At 33.7% G+C, this 21736-nt stretch overlaps 2 protein-coding genes across 3 annotated transcripts in view; both read left to right on the forward strand.

Moving 5' to 3' along the window:
- Positions 1-21736, forward strand: part of Grip (Glutamate receptor interacting protein) — a 252271-nt gene that overhangs the window by 106085 nt on the left and 124450 nt on the right. The gene's annotated exons all lie outside the window — the stretch shown is intronic.
- LOC149904882 (uncharacterized) lies at positions 18454-20407 on the forward strand. Its single transcript, XM_090107017.1, has 4 exons — positions 18454-18475; positions 18998-19220; positions 19347-19408; positions 19483-20407. The coding sequence occupies exons 1-4, from the start codon at positions 18454-18456 to the stop codon at positions 19521-19523; spliced, it is 348 nt and encodes a 115-aa protein (XP_089963143.1). The 3' UTR covers positions 19524-20407.

Raw genomic sequence — 21736 nt, forward strand, 5'->3', positions numbered from 1 at the left:
AAAAAAAAATAGAAAAAATTCGATCACGAGGCGGGACTTGAACCCGCATCCTTCGCGCCATTCCGGGGCGGATGCCTCACCAACTCAGCCACTCGTGACCCGCCCGAGTGATCGAATTTATTCTATTCTTTCAGTTTTATGTGTCTGAAGGGACACACCGCGCGCCATCTATTGAGATGATTAACAACCATTTCAACCAATATGAATGGCGCGAAGGATGCGGGTTCAAGTCCCGCCTCGTGATCGAATTTTTTCTATTCTTTATAAATTTATATTTATAAAGCATTTGAATGCCATAAAACCAAAAATATAAATTCAACAAAAAAGGTCGTGTTCCATCGTTACAATATTGTATTCACTGAAAAGTGCTTCATATTGGTTGAAATGGTTGTTAATCATCTCAATAGATGGCGCGCGGTGTGTCCCTTCAGACACATAAAACTGAAAGAATAGAATAAATTCGATCACTCGGGCGGGTCACGAGTGGCTGAGTTGGTGAGGCATCCGCCCCGGAATGGCGCGAAGGATGCGGGTTCAAGTCCCGCCTCGTGATCGAATTTTTTCTATTCTTTATAAATTTATATTTATAAAGCATTTGAATGCCATAAAACCAAAAATATAAATTCAACAAAAAAGGTCGTGTTCCATCGTTACAATATTGTATTCACTGAAAAGTGCTTCATATTGGTTGAAATGGTTGTTAATCATCTCAATAGATGGCGCGCGGTGTGTCCCTTCAGACACATAAAACTGAAAGAATAGAATAAATTCGATCACTCGGGCGGGTCACGAGTGGCTGAGTTGGTGAGGCATCCGCCCCGGAATGGCGCGAAGGATGCGGGTTCAAGTCCCGCCTCGTGATCGAATTTTTTCTATTCTTTATAAATTTATATTTATAAAGCATTTGAATTGAATGCCATAAAACCAAAAATATAAATTAAGCAATACATTTCAGGGTTCAGTACATGTTATATTTATTACTAACAGAGATCGTAAATAATTTTTATTGCACGCATTATATTTTAGTGTCGTTTGTATACGCCAACTTTATCCGTTTTTCTTTTGATATGAAATATGGTAAAGTTTTAGTTTTACTAAAATGATTGCTGTGTTATATTGATAAACAAGATTAAGGCGACGATACACAACTTCTTACTAAAAAATCTACTATTAAATTAAATCCTGCATTATATTTTCTTTATATGTTTGTTTGTAAAGACATTTATATCCATTGCATGGATCCAACTATTAATTCATAATATTTTATTGTTGTTACGTATATTGAAAACATAAATACGAGTGTGCTATCTACCTATTTTAAATTATTAAAGTGAAACTTTTATTACATCGTCTCAAACTTTTTGGTCTGTGTAGCGCATGTCGCGTGTATCGCGGCTGCCGAGTAGTAGGGTAACGGCACCAGTGGTCAGCCAGGCACCAGTGATCAGCCTGTTGCGTTGTTTATTGGCCATAAATATCGCTGCAATCAAAATAACCAAATCACGCGCACTTAAATAGAAGCTCTGTTTCGTTATTGGTTCATGCATCACGCAATAGGAGCGGCAGGGGGTCAGGGGAGAGAAATAAACACGTTCATACAGGTGCTGTCCGCCGACAAGAGCAGAAGTGTCATGTTCGCCATATTTTTTGTTTCACGTGGTGCTCTTTTGAAAGGTGAGAAATAACATATTTTAGTATGAAATGTGAGTGTGTTTTATAGATAATAACTTTATAGATTACTTGGAGCATTTAATTTTATGAAATTTGATAAAAAATATTGTTTTTTTAGTTAAAAATTTGAGGGGCTGACCATTGGATACTGATTTTTTATGAAAGATCCAATGGACAGCCCCGGGGCTGATTACTGGGATTATTTCCTAATTGTTAGATAACCCAGTGGTCAGCCGCATTTCAAAATATCTTTTCAAGCGGCTGACCACTGGGTCTCAATCTGTGGTCTCAATGATCCAGTATTCAGCCACGATGTTATTGAAATAATATTTTAAGTATAAATTTGTGTGTAAATCTATAAGTTAGTTAAGTTTTACCTGAAATAATGGTATTATGTGTATTCATATCCAAAAGTTATTATTGTTCCCTTTTTTTTAGCTAAAAATGCCGCCAAGACAACAGTATCCTCCAGAGAAACTCTCATCTGCCATGGAAGCCATACGAAGTGGAATGCCGATTAGGGAGGCCAGTAGAACATAATATGGATTATAGAAACATCAATAGGACATATTATATACTAATATCGTTGATTTTTTTAAAAAGAATTATTGCTGTTTTTATGATAAGTAATAACAAGTTCCTAGAAAATAAGAAGACACAAAGAGATTGTAATAGTATGTTTAAAATAATAATGCATTATGTGCGATATACATTTTTTTGTGCTAAGTGAATCGTTGCTATAAAAATGTGATTAATATCGTTGATTTTGATATAACATTGTTTATTTTGATATCATTATGAGTTATACTTACTAAAGGCTGAACACTGGGTTCAACAAGGCTGTTTATTGGTTTTTAGAGGCTGTTCACTGGGACACTGGGCCATTTTTTGTTTAAAATTAATTATATATTTTACTAAGAGAATTATTGTTTTTAATAAACGTTGATTCGAAACTACAATAAAAAATAAATCCATACATGTTGTACGTTTTTTTATTCGACGATTGTTGTAGAAATGGCAATTGTCCAAACTTCAAAAAGCTGTTATGAGGCTGACCACTGGTGCCGTTACCCTATACCTACTCGGCAGCCGACCGTCACGCGACATGCGCTACAAAAAGCAGTGTTCGGAACCGTTCGAACAGTTTCACTTTTACCGTGGTTTCATAAAACCACACAACATTTTTTTATTATTTATCTTACTACCTTACCAACATAATATTTCATTTTAAAGGAAATTAAATACCGCATCCCTTTCAATTATTACACACATTTTATTCCAAATGTTTATCCATCAAGGGACACATCCATTCTACATTCTACAACCCGTTAATTGCCTCACTTAACTCCTCAGCTAATGAACAGTTTGTCTCGAATTTTGTTTTGTTTAAAGCGACAATTAAAGTCCCAAATTCGGTAGCATATGTCAATGAAAATTACTGCTAGCGTTTATTTAATTAGTTGATTGCGTCTAGTTAACCGGCTGTTTTCAAATGCGGTATTTTTGAACGCTTGTTCGTACTTGAAACCGCACTTTTTAATTAAACGCCGTTGTATTTAGTTCACGTTAATGAATGACATGAATATCGGACACGTTTTATCAAACTTGTGGTTATGTTAACCATTGATTTTGTAGCAAATACATAGATGATAAAATTGTTAGAATCGCAATTGCGATAATCCTACTAATATTAAGTATAAATGCGAAAGTTTGTGAGGATGGATGGATGGATGTTTGTTATTCTTTTTTTTTTTACAGTACAATAGGGGAGCGCTTGGCCACGATCTCGCCTGATGGTAAGCTGAGATGTGGCCTAAGATGGAGCGCGCTGCCCTAGAATGTATCTGTTCACTCTCCTCTTGAAGACCTCCATATTGTTCTTCAAGAAACTTTCATCCAAATACTACTTAACACATTACATGAAATTTGGTATATCTTATATATAAAATTCTCGTGTCACAATGTTAGTCTGCATACTCCTCCGAAACGGGTGGACCGATTCTCATGAAATTTTCTGTGCATATCGGGTAAGTCTGAGAATCGGCCACCATCTATTTTTCATATGTACCACGGGCGAAGCCGGGGTGGACCGCTAGTAGGTAGCTAAAGACCCAAAATAACACATAGGCTACTTTTTATTCAGGAAAGCCCACACAGGAAATGTACTAATTTATATTATGTGTTGTTAATTAATAGTTTACCTTTCATCATTGACGGAATAAATTTGGATGATAGATAATTTAATTAAAATACCCTATTTCAAAGTAGATTCTTTCTTAACAGCTGCATCATTTACCATCTATGTTCACATAACAAAATCACACCTACTTACAAAACAAACAATGCTCAACCAAGTCGAAACTAGAATGTAATACCCAGTAAATACCTACTTCTCAAACTTTTGAACCGAGTTTGAACACTTAATTAACACATTTCAGGGCACAGCTAAGAAAGGCCGTACACGGGCGGTTCGAGAAGTTAACGGATGAGCGGTCGAGCGGTCGGTCGTTGACTGCTCGAGCTGTCCCTACAAACCGCGCAGTGGACGTCAGCAGTCCGTGTACGGCAGTGAATGAATGTCCATAGTTCACCGCGCGGTCGCGCCTTCAAGCCGTCCGCGTCGGTCTCAACTGCTTGAAGCGGTCCGTGTACGGCCGCCCTTAATGAACTCGTATGTTGAAACAAATACGAGTAAACCCAGTTACAAAGTTTGACGTGACGAATTCAGATATAGTCAAAGGATTGTTCGCAAGAAACCTTTAGTTCTGTTTGTGAGGTTTCTCGCCCTTCGAATTTAATTGAATCCGACCTATTTTGGGCTTAAACTTTCTTTCGCAAGTTCGTGGGATGACATTAATGGAACGGTATTTTAATAATCTATTACTTATCGTCTTTTAAGTCTATTTTTAAACTTTTTTTAGATTTACATTGAATATGCTTTATTTAAAACTACCAAAATTATAATTTGGGTGGTATAAAATCAGTAGGTAGTATCAAACAAGGTCGCTCTCTATTTCAAATGTTATGCATATTTCGATCTATAAAACTACGCAGCGGATTTTGATGCTGTTTTTTTTAAGAAGATTTATGTGTATAATTGAATGCTTGCGTAACCAGGGTTGGTCACTAGTATAATATTTACTTATTATTGAAGTGAAACTTCTTTATCGGGGTTGGACAAAAATTTAGTGTAACATTTTTGCGTTACGCCGTACGCGTGACATTTTTGCGTTACGCCGTACGCGTGACATTTTTGCGTTACGCCATACCCGTGACATTTTTAAGGTCATAAAGAAGTTTCACTTCTTACGTGTGTACTCTAGTACACGCATACATTTTTATTTATAGAATAACGCAACCTAAATGTTCATCCTGATTAAATGAAATATAACTAAAGGAACTTGAACTTGGTAAATTTACACGTTCCTGAGAAAGGGTTTGTTTACGTCTAGTTGAAAGTCTTCACAATCTTCAGAAGTAATTGAAACCAGGGAACGTTTTTGGTTCATTTCAAAATTAAATTTCCACAACTTATTGATACTTTTTGGAGGTTTAGCAAGAATTCTGTTTTAGAAAATTTCCTTAGTTTAGTTTCCTGTTTGATTTTCGAATCGTGACGTCGTTTAATATTTGAGAATTCACTATTTACTCAATAGGATTAAGTAAATAAAGTTATTAATAAATTTAATCATAATTTAAATTACAATTATGTGGTCTCCACAGAGCGAGCAGCTCAGTCCTCCAGCTGCGTTTCCACCAAAGATGTACAAGGATGTGCAGAGAGGGATGTGTTTGGAAAGAACCAATAGTACCTATAGGTGCTAGGTTTTTACGCATGAACAAGCGGGGCATATGACACGATACTATTGGTTCTTTACAAACACATCCCTGGCAACACTTCCTTGCACACCCCTGGTGGAAAACCACCCTAATGCCAAAACATTAAACGTCTTCCACACTTATCATTCGAATTCACGTACGTAATACATGAGGCACCATCCAACATTTACCCATAAATAATGTTATTCCAACGACGAAGGATATATCAATAAAAACAAATGCTTACAAATACCACGGCCTAAGATTAATCGTGTGCTAGAAAAATGAAAGAGGCGAGGCACCTTCGCGCGTGTCGTCATTTATTTTGTGGCTCCATTATTATCGGAGTTCCACTGTTTGAAAGGTCGGTGAATACGTTTATAAATTACGCGTAATATGTCGCTTTTTGTGGAGATAATTCGATTTTTACTAGTCTTTTTAGTATAATATAGCCTAGAGGGCTGTTACTTTTATACAATACTAGCTGTGCTCCGCGGTTTCACCCGCATTGCTCCGCTCCTGTTGGTCTTAGTGTGATGATATATACGTATAGCCTATATCTAACACGGAAATAATTTTTCAAATCGGACCAATAATTCCTGAGATTAGCGCGATCAAACAAACAAACTCTTCAGCTTTATAATATAAGTATTTATTTATTTATTTAGTATAGATCATTTGTATAGGTACTAATATTAACTTCTGAAAAATCCTTACACAGAAAAATAGGACTCTTAATATGTAGATATTCGACGAATAACATTTTATTTTTTATCGCTTAATAATATTTGAAAAACTATACACAAAAGCTTACTAACCTTTAGTTCTGTGTGTCCGTACTCCGTCCTTTATGTATATTCCTTTTAGCTGAAACACGGACAAATTCAAAATCTCGATTCTTCAGGAAAATTTCCTTTTAGCAGATGAATTTATTATCCACGTCAGTTTTTGGGGGATTAAGTTGTAATATAAATGTTTTTTCCTTGAAGTAAAATCATGAAACTATAAAATATCTATTCTTCTATAATATAGAAATGAATAGGAAAATGTGTTGGTAAGCGCATAACTCGCGAACGGCTGAACCCATATCGTTAATTATTTTTTTTATAATATTCCTTGAAGTACGAGGGTCGTTCATGTGGAGAGAAAACGTTAACATGTACCACGAACGAAGCCGGGGCGGGCCGCAAGTTTTAAATAGAAACAAATAAGTAAAGTGCTGCATAATATTAACATATATTTTGTATTGTTAGTGTGATGTCCCTTAGATACATAAAACCGAAAGAGTGGAATACATTTGATCTCGGGTGGCCGAGAGGCCAGACGTCGCCCCTGCAAGGCTAAAGTCGCAGGTTCGAATCCCGCCTCATGATTTAAATTTTTCTATTCTTTAAACATTTCTCATATTCATATTTCCAATTTTCTAAATAACGAATACGTCATTATAATATATTTAGTATTGTAATATTTTCATTTCTATAAAATAAACCTAATCTCAAATCTGAATCGAGGTCGAGGCGAGCTTTTCAAGGCTAGACTTATAATATTACATACAATATTAATTGCCCTTATAACATAGAAACTAGGTAAATGCTTGAATACAATAGCTTTACAAAGGGCTGATATTACCTATATATGTTTATCGATAAATATACCTAATTAAAATCAATAAATATTTGAAAATGTACAATTTATTAATATTACTAGCTTACCGCCCGCCGCTTCGCCCGCTTGTCTAAAACCTAATAAATTGTATACTTAAACTCTTGAATAAAAACCGCATCAAAATCCGTTGCGTAGTTTTAAAGATTTAAGCATACAAAGGGACATAGGGAAATAGGGACAGAGAAAGCGACTTTGTTTTATACTATGTAGTGATTTTATTATTTTTATTCTATTCTTGCAATAGTAATAACTGAAAATAGACCTAAAGGAGACGATATTCCATTCCATTGCGATGCAACCATTGCAACTTTAAAAAAATACACAACATAACTTATTTCTTTCTAATATGCAAAGTTGATATTGTTTCCTCCCCCCCTCCCTGGTCCTTTTAGTCTTGCCTTCCTGTAGTCTAGTACCTACTCCTGTAATTTAGTATTTTAAAACCAACATGTCGTTCTCTATAATAAAAATGGGTCTATCATAATAAATATTCAATATTTATTGTTTATTAATTTACTTGAACAATAATAAAAGCTTAAAATAGACAACAAAGACGTGAAAGTTATACCAAATAAGTCTGTTGTCTTTGAAGTTATCGAAACAATCAACTATTGACTTTTGTTTATGCTTAGAAGTATATCAGAAGTAATATTACAGTAAAGCCTCAGGCAGTTTATACTATACAGTTATTATCAGACTAGCTTTCCGCCCACGGCTTCGCTCGCTTTTTCAAAGAAAAACCCACATATTTCCCGTTCCCGTGGGATTTCCGGGATAAAACCTATGTGTTAATCAAAATTACCCTCTATATGTGTGCCAAATTTCATTGTAATCGGTTCAGTAGTATTTGCGTGAAAGAGTAACAAACACACACATACACATCCTCACAAACTTTCGCATTTATAATATTAGTAGGATTTGGTCCTTCATGAAATCGATACAATAAATATCATAATAACATAGGTCTTTTAACACGCTTTTATTAGCTTCATTTGTATGTTTGTAACCGACTCCTTCAGACTCGATTTTGACCAACTTTAATCGGACAGATTTTATTCAAACATTGTATTGTACACTTATCAAATACCAGTGGCAATACAGTTAATTTCATGAGATGCCTGTTTTATAATAATACTAGCAATGCCCTGCGGTTTCACCCGCATTGATAATATTACATATAAAATTACATTAATCAAATTGACTTAAAGTAATTTTATTATTTTGGATTTGTGATTATCGTTTTTCGTAGAAAATGGTGTGCTGTTTACGGATGTATTTCATCAGAAAAACGCGAATTTTTTTTACGCTGGTCACAAATGTGCCCACCATAAAGCGTTAACACACACATTTCCAGTCTCTACAGTGTGACTGTCAAAAATAATTTTGTATGGAGTGTCCGGGGTGTGCTTATACATTACCGTCTATAAATCATGTTTGCTATTTAAATCCTGAAGGTATTTGGAACTTAAGATTTATTTTTTTCTCTATAAGCATTTTACAAACACACTGATCACAAGTAAAATTATAAAAAAAACTCTGTCAAAACACAGATCTTTTTCATTTAAATACGACACAAGCCGTGAAACCAAGCGTAAAACGCAACCTTTCATCCTGTGAACTATATCCTGACCTCCGCTCTAAAGGCTTGAATGAATGCCCTCTAGCGACATCAAGAAAGCATGAAGGAGAGATATTATATTGTTTGTTGTTGTGACATTTTATTGAAAGGGTTTGTACTAGGCTAGAATACGTTTTTGTCCACAATATGCTTCACGACTTTCCACCTGTTGAAAAGATGACTGAAATAATGTTACAGGTGTGATTTATTTCAAAAAACTAATTGATTGAATGACGAATTCTGTGGTCATAGGAAGTTTATTGACATAATATTTACCATTTAACTAGCTGTGCCGCGCTGTTTCACCCGCTTTGCTTCGCTCCCGTTGGTCTTAGCGTGATGATATATCCCTATAACCTTCCTCGATAAATGGGCTATCTAACACCGAAAGAATTTTTCAAATTGGACCAGTAGTTCCTGAGATTAGCGCGTTCAAACAAACAAACAAACTCTTCAGCTTTATAATATTAGTATAGATTTCTTTGAAACTATGTATCACAATACAGAAGTTGTTTTTCGTACATTTACTCAATGAATAGATATATTTTGAGATTTATTGAATAAAGCTGACACATAGGTATTATATACTGATAGTTTATACATTTTTCATTTGATCGATCACAGCTCTATATAATTTTTAAATTTATAAATAGCTTGGCATATACTGTGTACTTGGCCTAAACTTACTGTGTACTTGGCATAGACATTTAACACTAGAGCGCACGCGCGGGGGACATAGGTCACCCAGTGCTATATATTGCTAAATATTTTTTTAAACAATCGTGCTTGAGTGTTGTTGTCTCAGGTATTCCCCGACTACCAATCACCGGACATTTTAGCAGCGTGTCAGCTTCCTTGGTGCAACGAAGTGTACTCTGCGAAAATATAAAAGTACATGGGTGACGCATGTCCCCCGCGCGAGCGTTCTAGGAAGTTTTTGAAATCATACAATTACGACTGAAAATCAAGTATACCGCTTTTATTTTTTACTGCTCTTATGATCAATTTATACTTTTAAGAAATTATTAATATATGGGTAACTAAAATCGAAATAAAATACTCATATTCGAGTGCTAGGACATACTTATTTTTTATCCATACTAATATTATAAATGCGAAAGTAACTCTGTCTGTCTGTCTGTTACTCAATCACGCCTAAACTACTGAACCAATTTTTATGAAATTTGGTATGGAGATATTTTGATACCCGAGGAAGGACATAGGCTACTTTTTATCCCGGGAAAATAACGCAATCCCGGAAATCCCACGGGAGCGGGAACTATGCGGGTTTTCTTTGACTGCGCGAGCGAAGCCGCGGGTGGAAACCTAGTTGAAAATAAAATTTTATTGGATAAGAACAACTTATTCTTAAACTTTATAATTAGATGATTATTTTTACCAAATTTGTAGTTTCCAAAGTAAAAAAAAACTGATTGATCACAATAAGTAATAAATTAGTTACTTTTCACAGAGGTTTATGTTTAGCTCATAATTTAAGTAAAATGAGAAAATATTGATATTTTTTTTTTGTTTCATCACTTAAAAATAAAGTTGATTCATAAATAAGTACTTCGTTTACTTTTTTAACTACGATTTTTATGAAAAAAAACGTGCGTCGTATTGGGTGACATAATTATGTGACCCACGCGTGCACTCAAGGAAAATTTTAGGCGCGAACGCTCTAGTGTTAAGTATTTTTTTCACAAGTCTGAATAGTGGTTTTTTTATAAGAAATATATTTGAGGAGAAAAATTCGTTGAAGAATATGAAATGTGAGGTGAGGTATAAATAAGTAGGTACCTATATAAAAAGTTTCTAAATCTAGAACGGTTATAAATGATATCAGAAACTTATTCTAACTAAGATTTTATTGTATGGAGAAGTCTTTTGAACACCGTTTATAATATTCATAATATTATACTATTGGAAACCTAATTTTAGCCGTTTTACCTACTCTTGATTTAAATACAGTAAGATGATATTCTATTTTTGTAGCTACGTTGTTATTATTATTGACTAGCGGTCCGCCATGGCTTCGCCCGTGGTACATATTTCGCAATAAAAGGTAGCCTATGTTCTTTCTCAGGGTCTAAAGATTGTCTGTGCCAAATTTCATCAAAATCGGTTGAGAGGTTTATGCGTGAAAACCATACATACATACATAATTACAACCTTTTCTCTGTATAGATACCATACATACATACATAATTACAACCTTTCCTATGTATAGATTAAGCTTGTACAATAAATAATTACCAATAAATAAATAAAACCGGAGAGATGGCTTAATACCATAATGCATCATTTTGATTCCTTTTTACAAGCATAACTTTCTTATAATTTAACTATTGAATTATGTATTTTCTTAAAAACTTGTACCAAGTAGTAGATAACAAATATACCTACGTGTCATTTTTTTTGACTCGTCAAAGAATAATATAACACTATCGTCTTTTACCATTGAATATTCTAGCAAAGAAATATGATAGCGACTAGATAGATACACAAACAAAATCCACAACATTTATGCACGAATAGTTACCAAAGAGAGGCTTTTTGGAGCTCCTCAAAGATAAACGTTCCAGTTTTTATCTTTTAGTTGAACGCAACGCAATTTGACGGAACGTGATCAATGCTATTCGAGGCAAAACCATTGGATACTCTGTTGAAGCTCTGCTTTGTGGTGAATGTTTTAGTTACTGAATAATTGTTTGGTATGTTTAAAACTATTCGTATATGAGAAGACTAGATTTCCGCCCGCGGCTTCGCCCGCGTTTTCAAAGGAAAACCCGCATAGTTCCCGTTCCCGTGGGATTTCCGGGATAAAACCTATCCTATGTGTTAATCCAAGTTACCCTCTATATGTGTGCTAAATTTCATTGTAATCGGTTCAGTAGTTTTTACGTGAAAGAGTAACAAACATCCATACATCCATACATCCATACATCCTTACAAACTTTCGCCTTTATAATAGTATTAAGATTAAGATCATGTTTTTGTGAGCAAAACGGAAAGGGGCAATTTTGGACCTACTTAAACTGATATTAATCTGTAGTTTTCAAAGGAAGACTGCACAGATAATATCTTCTACTAAAGCGCATTCTATAATCTACATCTTCGCTTATCAGCAAGCGAGGTTGTAGTCAAGCTTCCCATAATGTTCCTTAAAAAAACTGAATTCAGAGCATTTTTTCGCTCTTTTAAAGATTCTGGTTGAATTGGAGTTCATCTATCATCGCATAAAACACAGTAACAATAGCATCTATTACATGCCTATCTTCTGTGTTGGTGTGTAACTTCCCCGTAAAACCTTTTCCCCATAAAATTCGATCACTAAAAAAGATGTGCAATCCATCCGATACTTCACAAATTAACCCAGAACATTGCTCTATTCAAATTTAAATTAACTGGAGTGGTATACAAAGTAGCATCACAGGCTGTATTTTCAGTACAATGTATCGAACGCCTGTCTGTGGTCAGGCCAAGACGATTAATCTTGAAACAAAATGGCCGACGACAGTTCCCTTATGCGAAACTCCAACAATGTCTCTTGCTGTCTTTACCTTCACCTTACAAATCGTTGAAATATTAATCTTGGTTCTCTATGAAATATTCGCAAAGGTTTTTGCTGAAAAGGGTTGACAAGTTGTCTCCGAGAATGCAGTGTCATTCTGTGTGTAATCTATCAATTTGTATCTTATCGATATATGAAAAAGTTAAGGAAACTCGTTTGATAGATGTTTGCCCCTTTTTCTGGAGTTATCTAGCTACACTTTTATTATAGATTTTTGTAACAATATTGCTTTTCATCTGCTTTTATCTTCTTGTGCAATAATTGGCGTAAAACAATTAATGGTACTACTGTTGACTTTTCAATATCGTAATTACGTTTCGAATGTTTGTGTATACATCCTTATACACAGAAAATTCAAATATAAGGCGAGATTAAAATAACAATAATTCTTCTTGAAAAATTGTTCATACAAGCTTAAATGATGCATAATATAAGAAACGATGACATGATAAACGATGTCTTGGAAACAAATTTATCTAAATATATCTAAAATGTGAATGAAGTGTTATAGACAAGGCAATATTCTGGTGCAAGATTAAGTATTATAAATGTTATCCACTTTATTGATTGTGTACCTACTATAAACCGAGCAAAAGTTTATAAAATAAATATAGACCATGCTTCATAATACATTAATTGCTTTAATTATTTTAAAAAGTTCTCTTTATGTTAAATTAATACGAAAAAATGTAGCATTATTTTCATGGTTAAAACTAATACAGCGTTTCATTGTTAATATACCTACCTACCTACCTAATCCATATTAATATTATAAATGCGAAAGTAACTCTGTCTGTCTGTCTGTTACTCAATCACGCCTAAACTACTGAACCAATTTACATGAAATTTGGTATGGATATATTTTGATACCCGAGAAAGGACATAGGCTACTTTTTATTGCGAAATATGTACCACGGGCGAAGCCGGGTTGGACCGCTAGTTACCTTATAAATCCGGACGGTAGTATCAAAGTATTTCAACATTTCAAATAATATTAACGTAGATTCAATATCAAAGTTGTATCACCTCTTCCTCTCAATTCAGTTTCGCTATATTAACTCGTATCAAACGTTTACATAAGCAAATGTATATAAACATAGAATTACTCAAACATAACCACAATCCGGTATCTCATAAAAATGCACTCTCAGACCCTATTAAAACGGCTTTGAGAAAAATATAATCCCTCCTTGAGTACACGCTTACCGATTCTGTTAAAACCTTTTTCAGAGAGTCCGTTTATGCTGTGATAGATCAGTTATGTGAATTTATCTGAGTTTTTGGTATTCAGGTTTTAGTGCGCCCTGAGGATAACCTTTTTGATAAATGTTTATTTTATTACATTTATTTTATATTTTGATATCCAATAAAAATACGATAAGATAGATAGCCAGGCATTATATCGAACTTTAAACGACTTTTTTTAAATAAATGAATGTATTTTTTACCACTCTTTATAGTAAATGGTTTGAAAGATGGTCTAATATTAAAAAAATGTTGTGTGGTTTTATGAAACCACGGTAAAAGTTAAACTGTTCGAACGGTTCCGAACACTGCTTTGTGTAGCGCATGTCGCGTGACGGTCGGCTGCCGAGTAGGTCGATACACGCGACATGCGCTACACAGACCAAAAAGTTTGAGACGATGTAATAAAAGTTTCACTTTAACAAAATATGAGCTTAGTATACTTGCAAAAAATACATTTGTTGGTCTCTAAAATAGTTTAAAATAGTTTTAATAGTAGGGCAGGTAATTCTTTGCCTTCCTTTATTATAACTTACAGAACTTACATACTTTTAAAAAATTAATGAAACAAAGCACACTATTTTATAAAGCTTATAAATAAATCATGCCCTTAGGTTTTTAGAGGCTGTCATTGCAGTTGACAATTTGTAAACACGCTGCTGCAAAAAAATGTTGGTAAAATTTTTTTACATGAAAGGTTTGATATCGTTAACAGACGTAGAAGAAATTTGTTACTAACTGTGAAGTAATTTGAATCGAAATTATAATTTTAAGCTGGATAAAACGAAACTAATTTTAAAATTTTATCCTATTCTGACTAACTAACCTTCAAGGGAACTGGGTCATCTTGCCTAAAATTAAAATTATTTTGCTTGAAAAGACATATTAAATTAGGCCAAAAACTTCAGCGATTATGTAAAACTAATAACTAAATTTTCACTAACATGAAATATATTTTCACTAAATGAAAACCAGTAAATTTAAAATTAGTTCTATCTGCTGGATAATTTAACACAACTTACTATTTCAAATAACAGCTGAATACATCGCCTATCATACATCATCGTTTGATTGCATCCAATTTAATGATACTGTCCATTCGAACAGATATAACACGAATTTTAACACTGATTTAAAGCTGATAATTATCGTGAATTGAGTGATTAGTGAATGGTATTGCAAAATTTGAGCCTCTAAATTATTAGTAATGGGTTGTGCTCCGCAGTTTTAACCGCATTGCTCTTCGCCTATTGATCTTAGCGTGATGATGTAGGTATATCATCTAATAGCCTTCCTCAATATATGAACTATCTAATAGTGAAATAATTTCAATTCGGACCTGTGGTTTCCAAGAGCGCGTTCAAACAAACAAACAAATTCTTCAGCTTTATAATATACATAGCTTTAAGAATATTTTACTTTCGTTTTTTAAATGTATTTCCCACTATCGATTGAGATTTCCTCCAAAATGTTATACACGTGTCACTACTCACCTTTCCAAACTTAACCTTAAATTTCGTTATTTTGGAACACAAGGACCCGATACGAGTCAAAATCAGACCCTCATGCTGTACCGATCAATAAGCTTAACGAGAAACCTTGAGTTGAACTCAAGTATTCTTCGGCTCAAGATGAAGAGAGCAGACGTCAGCGTTTCGGTGATGCCACTCCACACTTGATCTGTGTCAAGTTGTCAACCAGGTAGGGTGACTATACGTGTGGGTTTTGTAAGACTGTGTTATTTCGTTTAACTCTGTAAAGAAAGTGTGTTTTTTTTTGGTATGTTTGTGAATAGTGGTGTTTTGTTGGCACGAATATACCACAAAACGTGTGTAGTTTGAATTTATAAGACTGTTTAATGCATATATCGCAAGGAAATACTAATTAATAGTTACATACAATTTAATTATTACGGAAGTCTTGATTAATTTTAAATTGACGTCTCTACGTATGAAAGTATTTCATCAATTCCTTTACTTAATACATTTTAAAACCGCTTTTTAGTCCTCGTTACTACAAAGTGTCATCTCCCAAACATTAATTATTTAAAACTATCACTACATAATCAATAATCACTACTTAAAACTCATTTAAAAACCGTCCCGGATTATCCAAAACCATATCCACCCACAATTCATTACGTAAGTGTGAATCGAGAGCTTTTGATTAAGTCTCTTTAATACACTTCGACTGCAATGCAGTTTTCTCACAGATTTAACGATATGGCTTCCCTTTACATTCAAACAGACTGCGAAATGAATACCATGGAAATCAATTTAGATAATCGAATTTACAAAGAACGTTTGCTTAGTGTGAAGATTTAAGAGGAAAAAATTGTGTGGAATAACTGCAGTACAGTTTCTGTGTATTATAATATGAAATGGGCATACGATCGTTTAGTCTATTATTATTCTTAGGGCATACTTCGTTAAATTCTTGATTCATTTAACAATAACTGCTACAGTAATAATTATTCTTCTTCAGTATATGGTTTCCAAACAGGGGTTTTGGAAGTGGGTATGATCCAAAAATGTTTTAAACAGAGCTTACATCAAAAACAAAACCTTTAAATTGCATCTACTCATTGGATACAAAGTGGGTCCTTTCCACTTTTTTTCAAACAAATGAAAGCCAACACTGACATTTAAGAAACTTCAAATATTTCAAAGTAAGATCACTCAAATGATGAGGATGTATAAAGCACTTCCGAGACACTTAGTATTTGTATAAAATCCAACGCTTCAGTCGTAAAAAGGGCTCTTTCCTTTGAGATACATTTTCCATTATTATATAAAATGATGATTAAATGATTGACACGAATGACTGAGTGAATGAATGATTATGAATGATTGGATAATGGTATCATGTTTCTACTTGTCTCGATGTAAAAACAATTTATCTTATTTTAGCCTTCAAAAATAAGCTTAACATTATGTAAACGTAAAAGAAATGCATATTGCTTATTTAAAGAAACAAATATATACATAATATTTCTTATTATGAAATTTCAATTGATGTTTAGTGTGCAACAAACTTTTACTACAATAATATTATAAAGTTGATGTCGTATGTATAGTATTAGGAACTCTTACCTTTCAGAACTTTCATTAAAATATTATGTAATTACCAAAACATAGGTATAGGTAATTAGGAAAATTAATTGATTGTATCTTTGTGACAAGCTTCTTAAATTTCTCAGGTATAACCTATATTTCTAACTAGCTTTCCACCCGCGGCATCGCCCGCGCAGTCAAAGAAAAACTCGCATAGTTCCCGTTCCCGTGGGATTTCCGGGATAAAACCTATCCTATGTCCTCGGGTATCAAAACATCTCTACACCAAATTTCATGCAAATTGGTTCAGTAGTTAAGGCGTGATTGAGTAACAGACAGACAGACAGAGTTACTTTCGCATTTATAATATTAGTATGGATTCTACACACTCACAAATTTTCTTAACCAAACATAGTGGCTCTATGAAAAAATCCTTTGTTACATTTGAGCCTCGAGAGATTCGTAATGGCACTAATTTCGCAACTAAATACTAATATTGCCTCAATATATTTAATAAAGCCTTTTCTTTACCAATGGGAATATTCTTCTAACAAATTGTTTCTTCTGTTTGTGCAAGAGAAAATAGCAACGTGTTATCTTATATATAAAATTCTCGTGTCACAATATTAGTCTGCATACTCCTCCGAAACGGGTGGACCGATTCTCATGAAATTTTCTGTGCATATCGGGTAAGTCTGAGAATCGGCCAACATCTATTTTTCATATGTACCACGGGCGAAGCCGGGGCGGACCGCTAGTCGTATATAGAAATAATAGAAATACTGTGCAGATATAAATAGCACTTAATAGTTTTATCTTCGTGTGATATTACTGTGTGGTATTTGGTACCATTTTTGTAAATGAAACAAATATTTTTGTATTAAAATACAATCTCTAGACGTTTTAATGAACAATGTATATTTAAACTTATTCAACCTATAATTGTCTTTGAAGATATTATTTACATAATTTCATATTTTTACACGGTAGGAGAAAATAACATTTTACTTTTTCCTTTTAAACCTGACAAATGCAGCATTTTGTTTGATCATACATTCTTAAATCAAGTCTATATTCACTATTCGCACAATCACTATCTCATATCTTGCACTTTACTTTTATGTATTGAAAAATCTTTGTTTAAAAGCCTTCCAACATTTTAAACCAACACCCAAAATTGAACCTTATTTCTGTGATCTAAAGTAAAAATTCGAAAGCATCCACAGGTACAATTCGATACACAAGCGCTTTTAAAATGCAATATATTCTTGAAACACACGTCTGAAAATCGTATGATAATAAATCGGAACGAAATTTTAAAGCTCAAATTGAATTCAGATTTATTGCAATCAAAATAATATAACTGTTTTCGACTTGACAGTACGGCTGTTGACGGGAAAAGTTAATTTATATGAGATCATCCCAGCCTTTCCTTTAATACGTCATTCAATTGAAAATTAATCTGATTTCGCTGTTTTATTAAGTTACATTCGGCACATCTATGAAAACTCGGGTTATTTTCGATTTTTTTTTATGTAGAACTCATTTAATAAATGGTGTCACGTAGATTCAAATTTTAGCTATAATAGCTGATGACTTATGTATGTTGCTATTTATCTATATTTTTTAAGGGAAACTTCTTTAAGCGCGTTGATAGTATAAATTTAAGGTCACGTTATGGCAATACCCTGGCGCTATGGAGTAAGTTGACGATTTTGGTATCTTTGAATCTTACCAAAGAAGTTTCACTTCTGACACGTGTGCTCGGTATACACGCTCTTTTTATTTTCTATCATACTATAGCGAACATGCATAGAGAATTACTAGTAGGTAAATGATAATAAGATTACCTATAGAAGCTTATCATAATAAATATCTATAAGATCCATACAAAAGAATATACTTATGCCCTTATGCCAAACTTTTATAGATAATTAGATAAGCATATTATTTTGTTACAAATACATTTCTCATCCCTACTTTTTTCGCTTTCCCGCTTAAGGTGATGAATTAATTTTTCTAACATTTACGGCCCTTTTTAAACCTTCGTAATTTTTATATTATTAAAGTTGTCGTGATGAAAATTCTTGACAAGAAAGTTCAATAGTAACACAATACGTCTACCGTTTTAGAAACATGATTCCATGATATTTTCTCGATAGAAAAAAAATACAAAGTTCTCATTGTTATTTTTTTTTAATCTCTGGCATCTTCAAAATAACAAACGTAAAGTTACGACTTTTTGGATATTAACTATAAAATATACAACCTATACGTCTACCGTGTTAGAATTTTGAAATATGCGATGGTTTTGAAATAAACAAGAAATACTTGAAATTAGCGCCTGACCAGCCAATATAGCGAGAGCCGCCCTGTACCTTCCTACCCCGATCGCTGCACGAGTCATTCCCGCTACGGCCGTCACACGGGGAACTTGTGTCGCTTGCGCAATCGTAAAAAAGGGTGACAACACGATAAGACAAAATGAGACAAATGGGGACAATAAAGAAAATAAGAAGAAGAAACATAAAGGTTGGAGGAAAAAGAATGCTTACAATTGGAACAAATTAATGAAGTAAGTTGGTTTTATTTTAAATTTGATGATAATTGTATTATAGACGATGTTTGATATGTACCCCTGTTTTAAGTACATAACGAATGTGTAAGATTTTTTCATTTATAGCATAAATAATCTTTTCAGAAATCCGGAATCCAGAAGGAAAATAAACCCACTGATTGTTCACAATGTGAACCCACTCCTTCGTAAGTACCTTTATTCAGTCAAAAATGTATGTTATCAACGCTCTACTGGTTTTATCGCATGATTCCATTTTTAGCAAAAAGCAACAAAGTGCAAAGAAATAAAAAATCATGGTGAACTTAGTGGAAGTATGGTGGACGTAATATGGAATTATGGAACAGGAGCTCGTTGGAGTAGTATTATATTTAAAAAAATACGAAACAAGAATTTCTTAGTAGGTGGTAGATAAGTATGTTGTATAAAGAATTTGATGTTGATATTTATTTCACTCACGTAGTATGTATATTATTATTAGTCTGTGATTTCATTTATACTTACTACACCTGTGCGGGAAATTGCTTAGTACTAAAACCGGTTTATATTCATATTTACATAGTAATGTGAGTTTTCATTTCGAAAAATTTTGTGTAAGTATATTAAATTGAGTTCCTGGGTGATCTGGAAACACAATTGGGCCCGGAGGATGGCGCTGCAGTCACTCCTCCTAATCACATGAACCGATTTGGATGAATATTTGTGTGCACATTTCATTGTTGTGGGATGATTGGTTGATTCGTTTTCACATTAGCTAATATTATGTATTTTTGTTGTTAGAAAGTAAACTTAATTTAATGTTTATAATACATTATTATTGGTATAAATAAGCCAGTGTTCGTCTCACATTGCTGTACCTGCCTACCTATCCTACCAGGGCCTAACTTTGTTCTGGCTATTTTATTTTGGTTATTTGTAATGAATAATTACAATTATAATAGAGTGCAAAAAATAAATACATGCGTCAATATATTTTGTGTTTTTTTTAAACAATTTTTTTATTTAAAAAAATATCATTCCGACCGCGGCTTTGCCCGCGTGGAATTAGGTTATATCGTGAATCCTGTTTTATCCCACAGAAGTGTTCAGTTCGGATAAAAAGTATCCTATGTGTAAATCCAGGCAATTAGCTATATTTTATCAAAATTGGTAATGTAGTCTTGACGTGATTAAGTAACAACTAACAAAAAAATATACAAATTAACATCCAAAGTTTCGCATCAGTTTTACTGTATTAGCGATATCTTCCACTCTTGACTTTGACTGAGAAGAATTAGGGTTTATAACTTCTTTCAGAAATAGTACCTTTCATTTCTGGGCATGATGTAATATCTACGTCAGCATCAAATTCTATCTAAATCAATTCAGTAGTCCGCGTAATTAGGTACCATTTCATTTTTTCAGAGTAACAATATTTTTTGTTATTTTAAAGATTATTTATAACCTGTATTATTTTGTAATAAAGTAAACATTACGAAATAATAATAATTAATAATTATTAATAATGTCTAAGTAGTTGTTAAAAAGAAGATAATTTTGTGTTTATAAGCAAGAAAATTAAACCAATAAATCAACAATTAAATATATGTATAACAATATTATAACTGTATGACGACTCCATACATGTTTGTCCCGTGTCGGCCAGCGGCAGCGCGGCGAGTATGCAAGAATGACTTCGCGCACACCCGCGTTCGCGATAGCGAGCTATTAGACTCCGCCCGCCAAGCAGTGGATTTTTTTTTGTGTATCGTCTTAAACCTCTCAACCGATTTTGATGAAATTTGGCACAGACAATCTTCAGACCCTGAGAAAGAACATAGGCTACCTTTTATCAAAACACCAAGCGGGCGAAGCCGCCGGCGGAAGCTAGTAATTTAAATAGAACCGCGCTATTCATATATCAAAATATTCCCTAAATGTGACACCAAGATACACTCCAGTATGTAAAGTTTCACAACTATGAGGGATGACTCCAGTTATGACACAAATATTGGAGCGATCATCGATCATAGAACTATTGGACAACCTTTCAAAGTTTTATGTTTAAATCTATCTGCTGGATTGATTCATATGCAACTATGAGTAATCCAATTTGGATGATGAATCTTCGGTTAGTGCGTGGAGCAGAGTGATTCAAGTTTGCTTGTTCGTTTTCTTTGCTTGTTGTTTCCAGAGGTTAACCATCGAGTCGAGATCATTGATGAAACTATAATTATTTATAGTTGATAAGTATAAATGGTTGTAATATTTCACATTTCAGATAAATTTCACTAACACAAATTTTAAAAGGTTGTATGGAAATAAAAGGCTTTTTTTAAAGTATGATGATGATGGTACATGGCCACTCTTATCATGGGAAAAATATTTCACAGCTGTTGTTGTGATTGATTTATCATACATAAGTAACCGAAATTATATACCCTCATGGTCATGGTTATTTCTTTTTGACTAGCCGGTTGGCGTGGTTGGTAGTGACCCTGCCTTCCAAGCCACTGGTCGTGGGTTTGATTCTCACC

This window comes from Colias eurytheme, chromosome 11 (genome assembly GCF_061535395.1).
Source record: "Colias eurytheme isolate Ceu_HAF_F1 chromosome 11, ilColEury1 Martin Lab GWU primary, whole genome shotgun sequence".
Lineage (NCBI taxonomy): Eukaryota > Metazoa > Arthropoda > Insecta > Lepidoptera > Pieridae > Colias > Colias eurytheme.

Coding starts and splice junctions, on each gene's coding strand:
- LOC149904882 (XM_090107017.1), top strand. CDS start 18,454: ATGCATAGAGAATTACTAGTAG. Junction 18,476..18,997: donor GCATAGAGAATTACTAGTAG/GTAAATGATAAT, acceptor GCGCCTGACCAG/CCAATATAGCGAGAGCCGCC. Junction 19,409..19,482: donor CAATGTGAACCCACTCCTTC/GTAAGTACCTTT, acceptor TTCCATTTTTAG/CAAAAAGCAACAAAGTGCAA.